This window comes from Excalfactoria chinensis, chromosome 12 (genome assembly GCF_039878825.1).
Source record: "Excalfactoria chinensis isolate bCotChi1 chromosome 12, bCotChi1.hap2, whole genome shotgun sequence".
In the NCBI taxonomy this organism is placed as follows: domain Eukaryota; kingdom Metazoa; phylum Chordata; class Aves; order Galliformes; family Phasianidae; genus Excalfactoria; species Excalfactoria chinensis.
In genome coordinates this window covers 11,367,930-11,382,368 of record NC_092836.1, presented here as the reverse complement: position 1 = coordinate 11,382,368, position 14,439 = coordinate 11,367,930, and the positions used below count along the sequence as shown (strand labels likewise).

The window sequence follows — 14,439 nt, the reverse complement described above, 5'->3', positions numbered from 1 at the left end:
CCAAAGACACACTTACCATCAACTACAAAGTAAATGAGACATACTGGGGCTTGGTAATGAGAAGCAGAATTAACGTTTCATAAATGCTGTCATCTTGTTTACCTGAAGGCCCTGAATGTAACACTGCAGTTAAAAAGTGGTGTTACGTGTTATGCCAGGCTTCCTCCTCATACAAATGCAAGGCTCACAGTGGCTGTAATAGTTCTTCACATCTTCACTCAAAGCAATTTAAGTAGTATGGCCATAACCATTCACATAACTTTCAGTTTATAGGAGAAAATAGTCTTACCCACCTCAACATTCCCTTCAAAGTACAGAATAATTATGTGCAGTTGACACTGGAGGTTCCCAAGAAACTTTCCGGTCCATAAAGGTCATATTCCTTGTATAGTATGTAGTCTTTCAAGCAATTTGGCAGAGGAAGGAAGGTCATGAAGACAGGACAACGGAGACGCAGCCGGCCCATGCATTCCCGTATCTTCAGGCGACAAAGATGCTTCAGGGAACGAGGGTTTGCTAGAAACCAGGCAATGGATGTTCATGAGTCACTTAATCATGTTTGTGCAACTGCTCACTGCCCAACACCTATCAAAAACTGCTCCAGACTTTACTGCACATCCCTGTCCTTGGGTGACTGACCCTGTCAGGATGTGCAGCCCTGGACCACATAAACTGTGCTGTTACCATCTGCCACCGCTATCAGAGTTACCTTACTTCAAACACTACATAGACTGATTTTCTTTTCAGAAATGCCTTCTTGTCCAAACATAACTTTTGGCCTAACCAGCCTTCGGAGGAGAAAGACAAACTGATCTAAAAATACCACCAACAAAAAGGTCCCAATCCCAGAACAGTCAGTCTGCTATTTCAGATCTACCTACCAGATACTCACTTAAAATTGAATTGATGTCTGGCCAGAGCTCCTGTTCTTTGAGGGCTGCTTCTAGCTTCCAGCAGATGTTAACATGATCAACATAATCCAGCATTACTCGCACTACTTTCCCAGAAAGATGCTTCAGCCACGACAGCGTTATCACTTCACAGAACTGGTGGAAACAAAACATTTTAATTGGGAAATATCCAATAGTCCTGTAAATGACTTCCTTCTCTGCAGGACGAGAGCAATTCTGTAACTGCAGAACACCAGGAAGGAGTGCCTGCTGGAGGAGTTTTAGGGGCCTCCAGTGCAATCTGAGAGATGTCATGTTGTACAAGGCTAGAACCAAACATGAACTGTGGGTACCCCATCCCTGGAGGTGCTCAAAGCCATAGACAGGGCCCTGGGCAGCCTGAGCTGATGGGGGGCAACCAGCCCATGGCAAGGGGGTTAGGACTGTATGATATTCCTTCCAACAGAAGCCACTTGATGATCTTCAGATTAAATAGTCTTCTTACATTCAAATGGACTTTAAAATCTGCATAACAGTGTCTCTGAGAGGTGTCTCTAGGAACTTGCTTAGATCAGTCCAGGTTTTCTGCTCAGTGATTATCAGGTGGGTTCCTACAGCAGACTTTCCGTATTAATGACACAATGCAGTACAGCTCACAATCTAGCCTCCAAGTTCCTGCTTTCTCAGCATGGACAAAACTGCCCCAGAGAGCAAATCCTGTGCTAATCATTAGCTGTATTTTCACAATTGTAAAATACAGATTATGACAATTTACTGCCATGAACCAGGTCTCGTGTCAGTGTTAATTCAATTTGAAAGCACTGTCAATTCCTAATTTTACAAGTCTTTAAAACTTTTGTTTCTGCCAGATTGCTTCAAGTACATTTTCATTAAGCTTTATGAATGATACTGGCACTAAAACAACAACATACGAAACCATGTGACATACTCACCTTTGTATCTTTGATAACAGTAGAAGTCCATCCATCAGTCACATACTGGGAATGGGAAACATCTCCCCGAGGGCAATCAAAGCAGCGGTGCACATCATAGCCATAGTTCATCAGCATTCTTAACATGACTTCATCTTTCAGAGCGTACTGCAGAGCGGATGGAAAATGCGTTGTGTTCACTCTGCAGAAGTAATTAACATTAGCCCCATGCCGGAGCAGTAAATTCATTAATTCATAGTTGCCCATTCTCAAGGCTATTTGGAGACAGTTGATGGGATCTTGGTTTGGCAGGGCTCCAGCGTTCAACAGCAACTGTGCTGAACTGATATCCCCATTTGAAACAGCAAAGTACAAGGCTGATTTCCGGCGGTCATCGTAGCCTTTGCGAATTCTTTGATCCAGCATAAAATTGGCATCAAACCCAGACTTGAGGAGAAACTCGAGGCACTGAGGATGTGCTCCTGCTGCTGCTGAGTGAACTGGACTTATTCCGCTTTCTTTAATGGCATCAAAATTTGTAACTGGAACTAAATTCTTTAAGGCACTGAAGGAAAAAAATAAGGACAATAAGGGAACCTGAAGCATGCTGGTTCACACAGCTCAATCTTCATGTTGCTGGGCTTTACAGTTTATTCTGACTGTATTCCGTAATCTTAATCTACCAAATCATTACCACGGCATGCTGTACCTCTGCGTTAATTGCTAAGGATAAAACAGCCTGCAATGGATACTACGATTTTACATTTACTAATCATAAATTTGAATACTACCCTCCATGAACACTGCATTCTATGCTAGCAGAATAAGCATCCCTTCTCACTGAGAGCTCTCTGGGGATTTCAAGAGCAGCGTGTTGTTGCACAGCCCATAGGAATTAGGGAATCAACACAACATAATATTAACTGCTACAACACACAATTAACACAACATAGTATCATACTGATACATTTAAATTAACACTACATAATATTTAAATGCAATTTAAATACATGTATTAATATAGGAATAAAACATTCTGAGATTTTTAAGCAAAACAGAGCGATCTCAGTCTTGAAGAGCTGTGTATTACTTATTGGTTGCAGATTTAACATCAGTAAAATTAATATATTTGGTCTCACTATTACTTGGTTTACGTTAACTCACAGAAAGTGTCCTCTGTATGCAGCTCTGTGGATCGGTAAATGACCTGAGTGCTTTGGTACATTAGCATCAGCCCCATATTCTAGCAAAAGATTCAGAGAGTCTGGATTTCCTCCTCCTGCTGCTTCAAATAATACAGAAGAATAATCCATTGCCTGCGAAAGAACATCAGCACCTGGAAAGAAGCATCGAGGATTTTCACAGTGGTCACTGTAAATATCCAGCAATAATTACTGCCCCCTTCAGAGATGACATACTGTCACAGGGTCAGCTCCAGCAGGCTGCTGAGGATTTCCAAGCATGGAGATTCCTCAACCTCTCTGGGCAACCTATTCCAATCTTCAACACCCTTCACATAAAAAAAGTGTTTTGCTGTGTTCAAAAAGAATTTGCTAGCTATCAACTCGTGCCCGTTGCCTCTTGCCCTGACTGGGCACAAAGGAGAAGAATCTGGGCCTGTTTTCTAAACACCCTCCCATTGGATACTGATAACATTGGCAAAACCCCACTGCTCTGAATCTCCTCTTCCTATATAATAAAGTCTCACCTTTTTGCAATAAGAGCTCCATAATTTCTGTATGTCCAGCCTGTGCAGCCAGTGCTAGAGGTGTGAGCCCATATCCACTGCGAGGATCAGGATCTGCTCCAGAATGAAGCAGAAGCATCACCAGATCCTTTCTGCCAAGCCTGGCAGCCTCGTGCAAAGCAGTCCTCTTGTGGATACACTGCAAATTCACTTTTGCTCCAAAATTTATCAACAAGGAGGCAACCTCATATGAATTGTGTTTAATTGCTGTAAGAAAATAATGAAAACATTACCCAGAATGTCAGACCGTTGCCTGGTTACTGTTGGGTGGCAGCCCAGGAAAGCTCAAGCTGTTCCCAGAACTGCTATTTATACACCAAGAAACATCACACTATACTGAGAGGTTTAACTGCTCACCAAGTCTGTTCTTTCTCTTCAGGGTATCTTAAACTACACAAAAGGAATAATTTTATGGTAGTCTCTTTTTCTGTGTAATCTGCTGCTTCCTGTTGTAACAGAATGCAGCCTTTCCTGCCACTAGATGGAGATGATATACAGGGGCACTTACTGCAGTCAGGAGCTGGCCTGCACCATTAATCATCACAGGCAATTACCATAAGCATGAAACAAAGACTAAAATGACTGTGTCACACACGTTCTTAACTTAATAAGCCTGATCTGCCAAGATGATAAGGAAAGGATAATAATTAATAAATAATGCTCAGAACTTTGTAGTCCCTAATGTGGAACTTCAGCTCAATTAAATCCTTGATATCTTTTAAGAAAAACAGACAATACATTCAATACTGAAATTAACATTTTTTGCTCCTTTTTCCAAAACATTTTAAACTCTGCATAAGTCAAATAAGTAAAACTGCAACCTAACAAATGTAACCTACAAGCTCACTTCATTCTCTCACCTTTCTACCCCCCAATTAAGACACTCACCTACAACTAAAGGAGAATCTCCATCTTCATTCTTAATGTTGGGATTGCAACCATTGAGCAGGAGAAAGTGGACGTTTTCCAAGAAGCAGTTCCTGACTGCCACCATGAGAGGTGTTTCCCCTCTCAGTGTGGTCTGTTCCCACGTAGCGGCAGGGGAGGCTGAAATTCAGAAAAGCAGAACATGTCTGAAGCTGAAGATATTCATCAAAATGGCTTTGTAAAACATTCTGGTGGAAAACCAGGAAGGAGCCCATACCTTTTAGAGTTATCTCAAGAATGTTCTTATTTAGCTGAGCTGCAGCCTCATGCATAGGAAGCCAACCTTGCTGATCTGCTTCCTCAAAAGCAGAGCTGTGCCTCACCAACTTCTTCAAGGCCTCTTCTTGGCCTGTGATGTTTTGAGACAGATGTGAATTTCATTACTCATCATAAAACAAAATTAAAGCAAACAATATGTTGAGTGATATTTATCCCAGCAGCATATTAAGAAGAAAAAAAAAAACATACTTCATCAAAGCAATTTTTTTTATCATAGGGTGACTTACGTGAATGGAATAATCAGTGATTCACACTGACTCATAGAGCATTTTGAAAGATACACTGAAGACATGTGCATATAATTAAAACAGCTAAAATACTTAAATTACAATCCCCTCATGTATAATAATGCAGAGGATTTTAGTGCATTAAGCAAACAGGTGTCCTGGTGAAATTGTATGGAAAATATTCAGGTTGGCAAAAGTAAAATGAAGCTGACAACTGAGATGAAACTCATTCTTGCTTCTACTAAAAGCCTTACTGGAATTCTAATTAACAAAAGTGATTATGTTTTCAATTTGATATCTCACAGAGAAGCAGTGAAACTTCAGTTGCCTAGAAAGCCTGTTAATTAGAGGTCCTGACCGTACTGGTTTTTTTATCCCGTCATTCCCAGAAGAAGGCAGTCTGCTCTCCTATTAACTACAATTATAAAGTAGTGGGATAGACTGCTTTCAATCTCTTTTGCTGAAGTTTTCCTACCTACCAAAGAATTGTATATTTATTAGACTAGACACAAAGTATAATTAGAATCTAGGCACATTCTTCATTGCATGGTACACTTATTGCATCTGCATTTCCAAAGAAGCCTTGAGCTCTTGATTCTTACTCCACTAAACATTTCTGTAACTACTTGCTATGTGCATAAAGACTGGACAGAAGGTTTCCCACTGTCACACCTCTGTCCTAACAACTGTCCTAACAGCTTCAACCTGGTTATCCCACAAAGGAGCAAATACTGGTTAATGAGGCATTAATTTATTAGGGGCACTGCTATCCTATTGGTTAATTTTATAAGAAAGGACTGGTATTCATCCCTGATTCTAGGAGATGAAGTACTGCAATCTCAGGAGTGACAGATGAACCCACTCCATGACTGTGTTCCTATTTAATAAAAGCTAGCTTTTGTGTGCCCTCTCTTCGGTTGCCTAACTCTCTCCAAGACTACATAAAGAAAAACTGCACTTTAACAGCTGATCAAACACAGAATGTAGGCATCATGATTGCTAGATATAGAGGGGTGCAGTGTAGAGCATTTGTACTTAACTGTCCGAATTGCTGCAATTATCTCTTCACGTTCTTTACTTGCAACGCACAGGAAACTGCATAAACACAACATTACAGTGCTATAATTAATGAGACATTCAGTTCATAATTACACATTAGTTTAAACCTCCAAGTTATAACCACATTAGATTTCTTTAACATGTGTGCGTTTCGTCAGTTTAACACATTAAAAATACATTTCTGCTGGTCTTCTTGTGCCACTGTAAGATTTTGGTTTCCAGCAAAGGACAGCAGGAAAAGCTACCACACCAACCTATTTTATTTTTCTTTTAATATATGTTTTTCTTCAACAAACCCTTGCATTCATTTAGATATTAGGCTTTTAGTTATTAGATGTCACCAGAAGGCTTCATACATTCCACATTTTAGGGAGAACTCTAACCAAACAAGCTACAAATGGTCTGTGGTACCCATGAGACAGATTCAGACATATAATAATGCCAAGAAACCACCAAAAACAGAAGTAGTAACTCATTACCTTTCATCCTCTGTTGCGTTGGCACTTCTTTCCATTTTATGAATATCTTGTAAGCTTTCCTGAATAGCTTGCTGGGTGGGGATTTCATCATCAGAATGATCATCAAATATGTATACAGAATTATACATAGCCAATCGGCACAACCTGGATCAGCTTTTTGTAGGAAAACACTGCTTTTTAATTGGATTCAGATGTTAAATCTTCAGGTTATGTCTGGAGCAATAGAAACAGCAATCAGTGTTTAAGTATCAAGCAAAGCAAAGCACAGCCCAAAATAACTTAATCAGAACTTCTCCAGCTCAAGCTGCAGCCTTCTGTCAAGTATCTAGTTTGGACCACTGCAGAGAGAACTGTTTTGTTTAGAACATAACAAGGGTTCCTAGTCAAATAGCCTGTGCTAGCTTTATCTCTATTCTACAGAGTGAACATACAGAACGGCTACTTTTTCTGGTATTACTTACTGGAAAGCAGCAAAAATAAGTAAAACATAATTATGAGATAGTTTAAACAGACCTTCCCTCTTAAATCGTCCAGACACTCAGACATCACAGTCCTGCTCTGATCTTTCCTTAGCAGGAAAACAGGTCTGAAACAAAATTTGGGATGTTTCTTTGTTTTTTCACTGAGGCCAGGTGGTGCACAGCAGGTGAAGGACACAAACATTTTTGGTAATAGGTTTTCTCAACCTGTTTCAACAAAGTTATCACTAGAGCCATATCCTGCAGTAAAGAACAATACTGTAGGTTAATGCTAACGGTATGTTCTAACATTATGTGCTAAATTTATCTTATGATTGAAACAGCATCGAATTCTTGGCTTGAAAAAAGACCTGATTTACAACCTCATATACATCATCTATGGCCATTTGGAACAGATATACCACAACTGCTTGTCCTTGTTAACACATCAACTTATAGATGCAAACATTTTATAGATAATCTGATGCACTATTCTTTTGCACATTCAACTACTTGTCGTTATAGATTAAAATTAAAGGAGTTCTATTAGACTCAAGCCTTTCATCATTTCACCTCAAAGTTTCCACTTTTGTTTTTCAAGAGAGCTGGACTGAAAACAAATGAACAAATGATAACAAACAAAGCCAAAAACACAGAACAAAATAATACAATACAAGTGAGGATAAATAAAAGAGCAAAATGTGTAAGCACAGCAAAATGAAGGAAGCTGTCAACACAGCTCTTACAAGTTTTGTAATAATTCTAGAAACAGCAGCAATTCATAGCAAGCTTGCATCATTTACCTGATCCAGCAACATGTGACTGCAAGGTCTTGCTCTGTAATTGCACATGAATCGAGAAAGAGAAATATGTTAAGAATATACCCACATAAGTAATGGCTAGAGTTTCATTATACATATAATACAATACGTGCATATTCACTCATTTCTTTTCAGTACTAATTTTCCTAAGAAAATGCAGGTTTTTCCTCACCTTCTGAAAGAGAGAAAGCTTCACACTTTGAAGAAGTGATTAAGTTGAAAGCGATATTTTCAGGACTGAAAACGATCTCTGTAGAGTCTGTGTCCATGAATAGCTCTCTATAAATAACCGATCATAAGATACTCCGGGACTTTCTCCATGTTACTTTCATACAGGTTAGTCACATTTGTTAATCTAATCTGACACACGGTGCCAGCAAGAGAAGAAATTAAAAATCCAGTTGTTTTTTTTTTTTTAATAAAAGTGCTCTTGTTTCCAATTAATGGAATGAGAATTTGAGAGCTACAGATGGTAACTGTTCAGTTATGGAAAGGAAAAAACTGTTACTGATTTCCTAAGAGGGAAAACTACAGACACTGTCAGCAGCTTGTTCAAGAGAAATATAAGGCAGCATATGAAGAAAACTATATAAAAATGAGAGTAAGTATGAATGAGAAAATACAAATCAAGAGAGTACCCTATTAAAATTACTATGAGCTTCTGATTGCCAAATCACAATTTATATTCTATTATAAACAGAAAAGCAAACAAAAGATAACACGATCTTTAAAAGAAAAAGCAAAGTTTCAGAAAGAAATACACCAAATTGCTTATAAGGGTAATACACAATAAGCAAAGCAACGGTGGGCAAAGCTGCCTAGATATAATGGGGAAGATGGGTTGCAGAGAGACTCTTCTGTGCTTACTTCGCTCCTTGAAGTAGTTCTTTAGTACAGGAGATCTATGGAAAAACGTTGGAGTAATTGTTATTATGACTGCTTTTTAAAGAAAACTAAATTGCAGAATAGAAGCCTTGAAGGAACTGAAAGTGGAATGCCTCTCCGGAGCAACAAAAAAACAGAAATGACATTTCAGGCAAGTGGCAATAAGGGACATTTTCATCATTTTTCTTTAATGAAACAGAAAAGAAAAAAAAAATAGTAAATCAAAAATCGTAACTATAGCTTAAAAGGATGGATTTGTTGAGCAAAGAAGGGACTTGGAAGTGCCAATTACAGACAGTTCAACAACTTCTTGTATTGTGATTTTCACTGGTGTTGTGACACAACACGGGCTGTGTGTAACACAGGACCAAAGACTTCCTGCCTGCCAGGTTTCCACTCACACAATTCAGCACTCTTCATACTTAAAAAAGTTCATTAATTGGAATGTATTGCAAAGAAAGTGCAGACAACTCTTGTTTGTCATTAAGATATATTTTGTAATATTTGAGCAGTGCATAAAATTGTTGTTTATACATTAAGAATGTTATCAAAAGTTAAAATCCTACCTGCATCTTATGTAGATTGTAAAGGTGCTAATTATAACATATACTTATTTAAGGCAAAATACTGGGGGATCAGAAATATTCCCTCTTTTAAGATTACAAAGAAAAGCAAACAAACCCCACAGATACAGAAGTTGCCTGTATAGAGAATGCTGCACTGTGAGCAAATAAAATGAGAAGTATCCTGTGACATTTGTATCTGAACTGTCCGGGGTCAGTCATCCAGCTGGCAGAGCAACGCAACACCTCGCTTGATCCAGTGTTGGACTGGCTGATCCGTATTAAGTGTCAAAGCAATGACAAAGTTAGTGGAATGGCCAGTGGTAGACAGGACTCCTTTACGCTCACTTGTCTTGTACAGCGGGCAAATATACGCGTTAGATTTCTTTATATCCGATTTTGCAGCTTCAGAGAAAAAAAAGAAACACAGCAATATATTGTGTACAGCAGATATACTGATATACATAATCTACACATAAATGTTAAGTACGTATAGAGTGCTATCCTTAACATTAAATAAAGATTGCAACATTGTTTTGTGTGCCCCATAATATTTAGCTTTCGGTTGTTTTCTTTTTAATTTCTTCTTCCTTAAGAAAAAAAACAAAAAACTAATTTAACTACAACTTGTTTTCAAGAATTGATGAATTGTATCTCTGTTGAGAAACAGACTAGGATGCAACTACCCATATTTATGATAGTTAATGTAACTAGGCAATTGGTCAGTTACATAACTACAAACACCTGTGAGGAGATGGGCAGGACAAATGCCTGAGTGAGATGAGACTGAATGAGTCAATACAAAAAGCACAATTGTTTACATTAGAGCCAAAGGTCAGGTGTGCATCAGTTCTGTGTACATGGGTACTTTGGTAAGGATGGAAGCATTGGCCTTCAGTAACAAAGTAATTCACTGTTTAAATTTCTGGTTCAATGGCACATACTTCAAAATAATTATACTCACTTGGCTTTATCCAGACGATTGGCATCATATCAAAGAGTATTTTGGGATACTGCTCAGCTAATATTCCCCTGGTGACAGAAAGCAACAAAATAGTTACTTGTAGCTGAGTGTTGCTTTTTTGTGTGCTTTTCATTTTCCAGGCATAAACCACCTTCCACCTAACAGTGAACTTGAAATTGTGTTTCCAGCTTATAAGTAACCTCTCATAGTCACAGGAGTACAATTGCTCTGAGGGAAGTTCAGCTTCCTGTAAAACCACTGCAATCAAACAAGCCACCAGGGATGACACTCATTCAGCGGGTGGAGCAGGGGAGAAGAGAAGAATATGAAAGGAGGTTTCGGTCCCAGTCCAATCAATGTTCACTAATTGAAAAAACAAGGCAGCAGATCTGCCAAAGCTTCAGCCAAAACTATCGTATGTATTTCTCCAAACTGTGCAGGGAAAAAAATGCAGCCTTTTCTTTTTGGGGGGTGGGGAAAATGAGGCTGATTGAAGTTACTTTTGGCTCAATAGCTACCTTAGTTCTAAGCTGGTCTGCAGATTAGCACATCACAATATTTCCAACAGAACAGTATTTAAAAGAGTCACTTTCACTTTCTTACCTTAAGCCCAAGAAAAAATGAAAACATTGAAACAGTATGTAAAGTAACACTTAAATTTTATCCGAGCAGCTAAGAAAGCTTACTAAAACTGTGCTTCATATATTTTTGTTACTAACTTGGTTCTGTCCCAGCGAGCTCCATCTAAAAATAATCCATGGATATAAACACCATCTTCTGGTGCAGTATCAGAAGTATCCTGAGGAATAACCTATACAAATAAAAAATGCTATGTATTAAGAAGGTTCCTCAATTATTTTCCTTTCTAGGTATTGTACTGATTGCTAATTTTCCAAAAATCAATCTATAGTGAGAACAATGTATTAAAACCTTCCTTTGGGCACAACTTTCATACAAAACCACAGAGATAGCAGCTTTCTGTGGTTTGTTAATTACCTTTATTGCAGGTTACAAAGGCTTTAATCACACAGAGAAATGTTTACATTGTAGGCTGTTTCTTTTTCCAAGCAGAGGTCCAAGCCCAATAACAGAACTAGTTTCTCTCTCTTTTACAGATACTATTTACCTCACTAAACAATTAAACATCTGTCTTCCAGTGAATGACGTGCAAAATATGCCTCCCAGTAAGGATTCACTTACTGTTTCTACAGCATTATCAGGTTCCAGGATAATAAAATATATAATTACAATTTATCTATACCTGAAATTCATATCCCAGAAGGTCAATGGGGATCCTGTACTTCCTGGCATAATTTTGCATGGCTCCAGTTAAAAATGCTTGAGTAAAATAGAATCCTGACAGCCAAAAAACGGTGGGCTTCCCTAATTCATACCAGTCCTAGAAAGAGGAAAGTGATGCATTCAATAAAGAAAAAGAGACAAACCAAATGTTCTTGGATAACTTTCTACATAACTGTATTTTAAAAATTTAGTAAAATTTATCACTTCTTCCTCAATACTGCTTTAAAATAAAGGACAAATTATTTGAGAATGTAGATTAAATGATTAGTAGTGCTGCTTCTTGTACATTACCTGTAAAAATTTCAGCCTCCGAAGGAAATCGAGAATATAACTCCCTAATGGTTTTAGACTAGGGTAGGACTGTTTAGCCCAATACTCAGGAACTTTTCCAACAAGCAGACTGCCACATATAGCCTCCAGTTCAGCATCCATAACAACCAAACCTTTAATGGCTTTCTTCAAGTTAGTGAGTGTAATACGAATAGTTCGGAGCAAACTAGAGTAAAAAATAAAACAGAATTATCATAAGTTTTTCATGATCCATATCACTGAAAAAGAATAAAAAAAAAAAAATATGGATAATGGTAGACAATGGAATGTGTACAGAATTTCTCTAACTGGAATGTATCGGTAGTTAGCCATGTATTGAAAGCTATGGAGTTCTGTTGGTTTGTTTGTTTACAAATAGGAACAGCTTAACACAATTTTAATTTTACTATCTGACAAACTCTGTAGTGTGGTAAGAACTCCACATGTATGAACTGTACACCAGGTGAAGGAAAACATTTTAAGTTGTGTAAGAAGAGATGGGTGATGTCTGTAATAAAAGAAAACTGAGCATTAAGGCACGCTGCGTTATTACAATTATGAGAGAAAATTTGGTGGGAAAGATAAACAGAAGAATAGAGAAAACAGTGGAGAAAGAAAAATAAGGAAGAAAGAATAGAGAAGCAGGTAAAGATAAGAGTAAATATGTGGAAACAGGAGGAAAGAGACTCGCAACTGTCTTTTCTTATTATTCTATCATGCATTTCTCCCTAAATCTACTCTATGTTCTGAGTTTCCACAAAGGTGAATCTTACTTGGAATGCAGATACCACTGCAGACAATTAGAAGGGAACAAAATAAATTAAATATTTCACCATTTACAGAGTTTGAGTAGCAGGAAAAACTTTTCCATTAATGGGACCCTTTGGGTTACATTTAATAGAAATTTTATGCTCTTACTTGTTAAATCTTTCCATTTCTTGCACCAAGACAGTGTTCATACTCTCTTCATATCTCACAGGATATTTAGCAAGGCAACTTTCAATGTCAAAATTACTTGGAAGCTGCAAATATCAACATGTTTAAAAGTCATTCCACATATAATTATAGACTGGAGTTATACTAAAAGCATGCAGATGTGAGAAGTTGTAGAGTAACAGATACCATTAAGCCATCTGATGGGTTTCTCTTCACTATAGTATTTAGTAGATTCATCCATTTAGAATAAAAACAATTAAGTGATGCTTATCTTTTAAAAACTGCCAGTAAATTTTCTGATCATGGAAAAGGAGGAGGACATTTCCATTTTTAAATTAATTGTAAACTCGTTCACATAAATGAATCAACTATTTCTCCAAGCAGACTTTGCTGTGCTTTCTCCTGTCACCTACCTATATAGTAAAATTAATTTCAAATGAAATACAGCTGCAGCCCCTTCAGAAGTTCACATTTTCATAAATTCTCTCCAATAGAATTTTTCCTCCAATGTTAAGTCAATTTTACAGTGAAAATTTTGGTAAAAGAATTTCTTCTTGGTAAAAAGATGAATTGGATTCATTGGTGTAACTACAATACCTTGCTGAGAATGTCATCTGCAATTTCATAAAGAGTGCTGTCACCACCTCCAGAAGAACTTCCCTGAACATCTCCTCCTTGTGTTAAAAGCAGAGATTCAAAGAGGACCTTGATTTGCTGAAGATCTTTTGAAATATCCACATTTTCATGCAAACCAAATACCTCTGGGTGCTGAGTAAAGGGAAGACTCTAGGGCAAAATACAACAAACATGTACATGTGATAAAGCAACTGGCTGAAAATCAAATCCAAAGCTTATTTAAGAATCCAGGCGAAAATCTACTATTGACTTCAACTGAAGTATAATAAGGACTTTAATGATGGCTATTCACAGATAGCGTTACAGCAATTACCTCACATATAGAAAGTCATTCCCAAGCATTTCCCAATTACACTCACTGGGTTTTTCTGTCTACTTACTGATCACTTGCTCCCTGTCAGTAACACATACTTGATTATGGCAAGTCATACAGGTATGTCAGGCAAGAAGCCAAGCACACAGTTAAAACATGCTGCAAAACTGCTTTCTTAGTGCAGAGCTTTTAAGGGTTACATTCTTGCCAATCATTGCTATGACAGTTTTGGGGTTTTTTTTGCTAATTTTTACCTTAATAAATTCAATGTAGTCCTCATACGTGCCTTTTGGTGGAGCATAATAGTTTCCACTAGGAGAGAAAGTGTAACGAGGATTTTCAATTATTTGAGGATTATAAAAGTCATCCAGCACTGTCAGCAGTAAACGTCTGTCCCAGTCATCTGTCACTCGACCTCCGTAATTGCACTCACCAGTCAGGTAAGATACTGCTTCAAACGGAACATGCTGATATTCATTTATGAATAACTGAAACAGAAGAGAGGCTTGAAATATCTTCAGAGCAACAGTATGACCTACAGAGTAAAGGCTTGAAAGCTGCAGTGCATGCAATCATTGAAATCATTATGGAATTGCTTACAAATAGATAGTTTCTTCAGCTTGAACTTCTCCTTTTTGTGCCACAAAGAAACACGTTTCATAGATTTTCAAGGTCAAATAGAGTTTTTTTTTGTCTTAGGGAAGGAGAATAG

At 37.8% G+C, this 14,439-nt stretch overlaps 2 protein-coding genes across 3 annotated transcripts in view; both read right to left on the bottom strand.

The window, feature by feature from the left end:
* The window catches only part of ASB14 (ankyrin repeat and SOCS box containing 14), a 28,696-nt gene extending 21,938 nt beyond the window's left edge, over positions 1-6,758 (bottom strand). Inside the window, exons 1-9 of one of the 2 annotated variants that reach the window (XM_072347044.1) lie at positions 6,541-6,758; positions 6,047-6,097; positions 4,714-4,850; positions 4,458-4,616; positions 3,531-3,776; positions 2,987-3,158; positions 1,844-2,387; positions 893-1,046; positions 294-516 (exon numbers count right to left, since the gene is read on the bottom strand). In XM_072347044.1, coding sequence (XP_072203145.1) covers positions 323-516; positions 893-1,046; positions 1,844-2,387; positions 2,987-3,158; positions 3,531-3,776; positions 4,458-4,616; positions 4,714-4,850; positions 6,047-6,097; positions 6,541-6,668 — 1,785 coding nt within the window. In that variant the 5' untranslated portion in view covers positions 6,669-6,758 and the 3' untranslated portion in view covers positions 294-322. Of the gene's footprint in view, positions 1-293; positions 517-892; positions 1,047-1,843; positions 2,388-2,986; positions 3,159-3,530; positions 3,777-4,457; positions 4,617-4,713; positions 4,851-6,046; positions 6,098-6,540 lie in introns of those variants that run through there. The other variant, XR_011905087.1, reaches the window with a different exon arrangement.
* Positions 6,759-9,184: 2,426 nt separating this feature from the next.
* Positions 9,185-14,439, bottom strand: part of DNAH12 (dynein axonemal heavy chain 12) — a 54,899-nt gene continuing 49,644 nt past the window's right edge. The window contains exons 67-74 of the mRNA XM_072347096.1: positions 13,982-14,215; positions 13,376-13,564; positions 12,761-12,864; positions 11,825-12,029; positions 11,493-11,630; positions 10,951-11,042; positions 10,232-10,299; positions 9,185-9,672 (exon numbers count right to left, since the gene is read on the bottom strand). Of these exons, the coding sequence (XP_072203197.1) occupies positions 9,482-9,672; positions 10,232-10,299; positions 10,951-11,042; positions 11,493-11,630; positions 11,825-12,029; positions 12,761-12,864; positions 13,376-13,564; positions 13,982-14,215 (1,221 nt within the window). The 3' untranslated portion in view covers positions 9,185-9,481. The remainder of the gene's footprint in view (positions 9,673-10,231; positions 10,300-10,950; positions 11,043-11,492; positions 11,631-11,824; positions 12,030-12,760; positions 12,865-13,375; positions 13,565-13,981; positions 14,216-14,439) is intronic.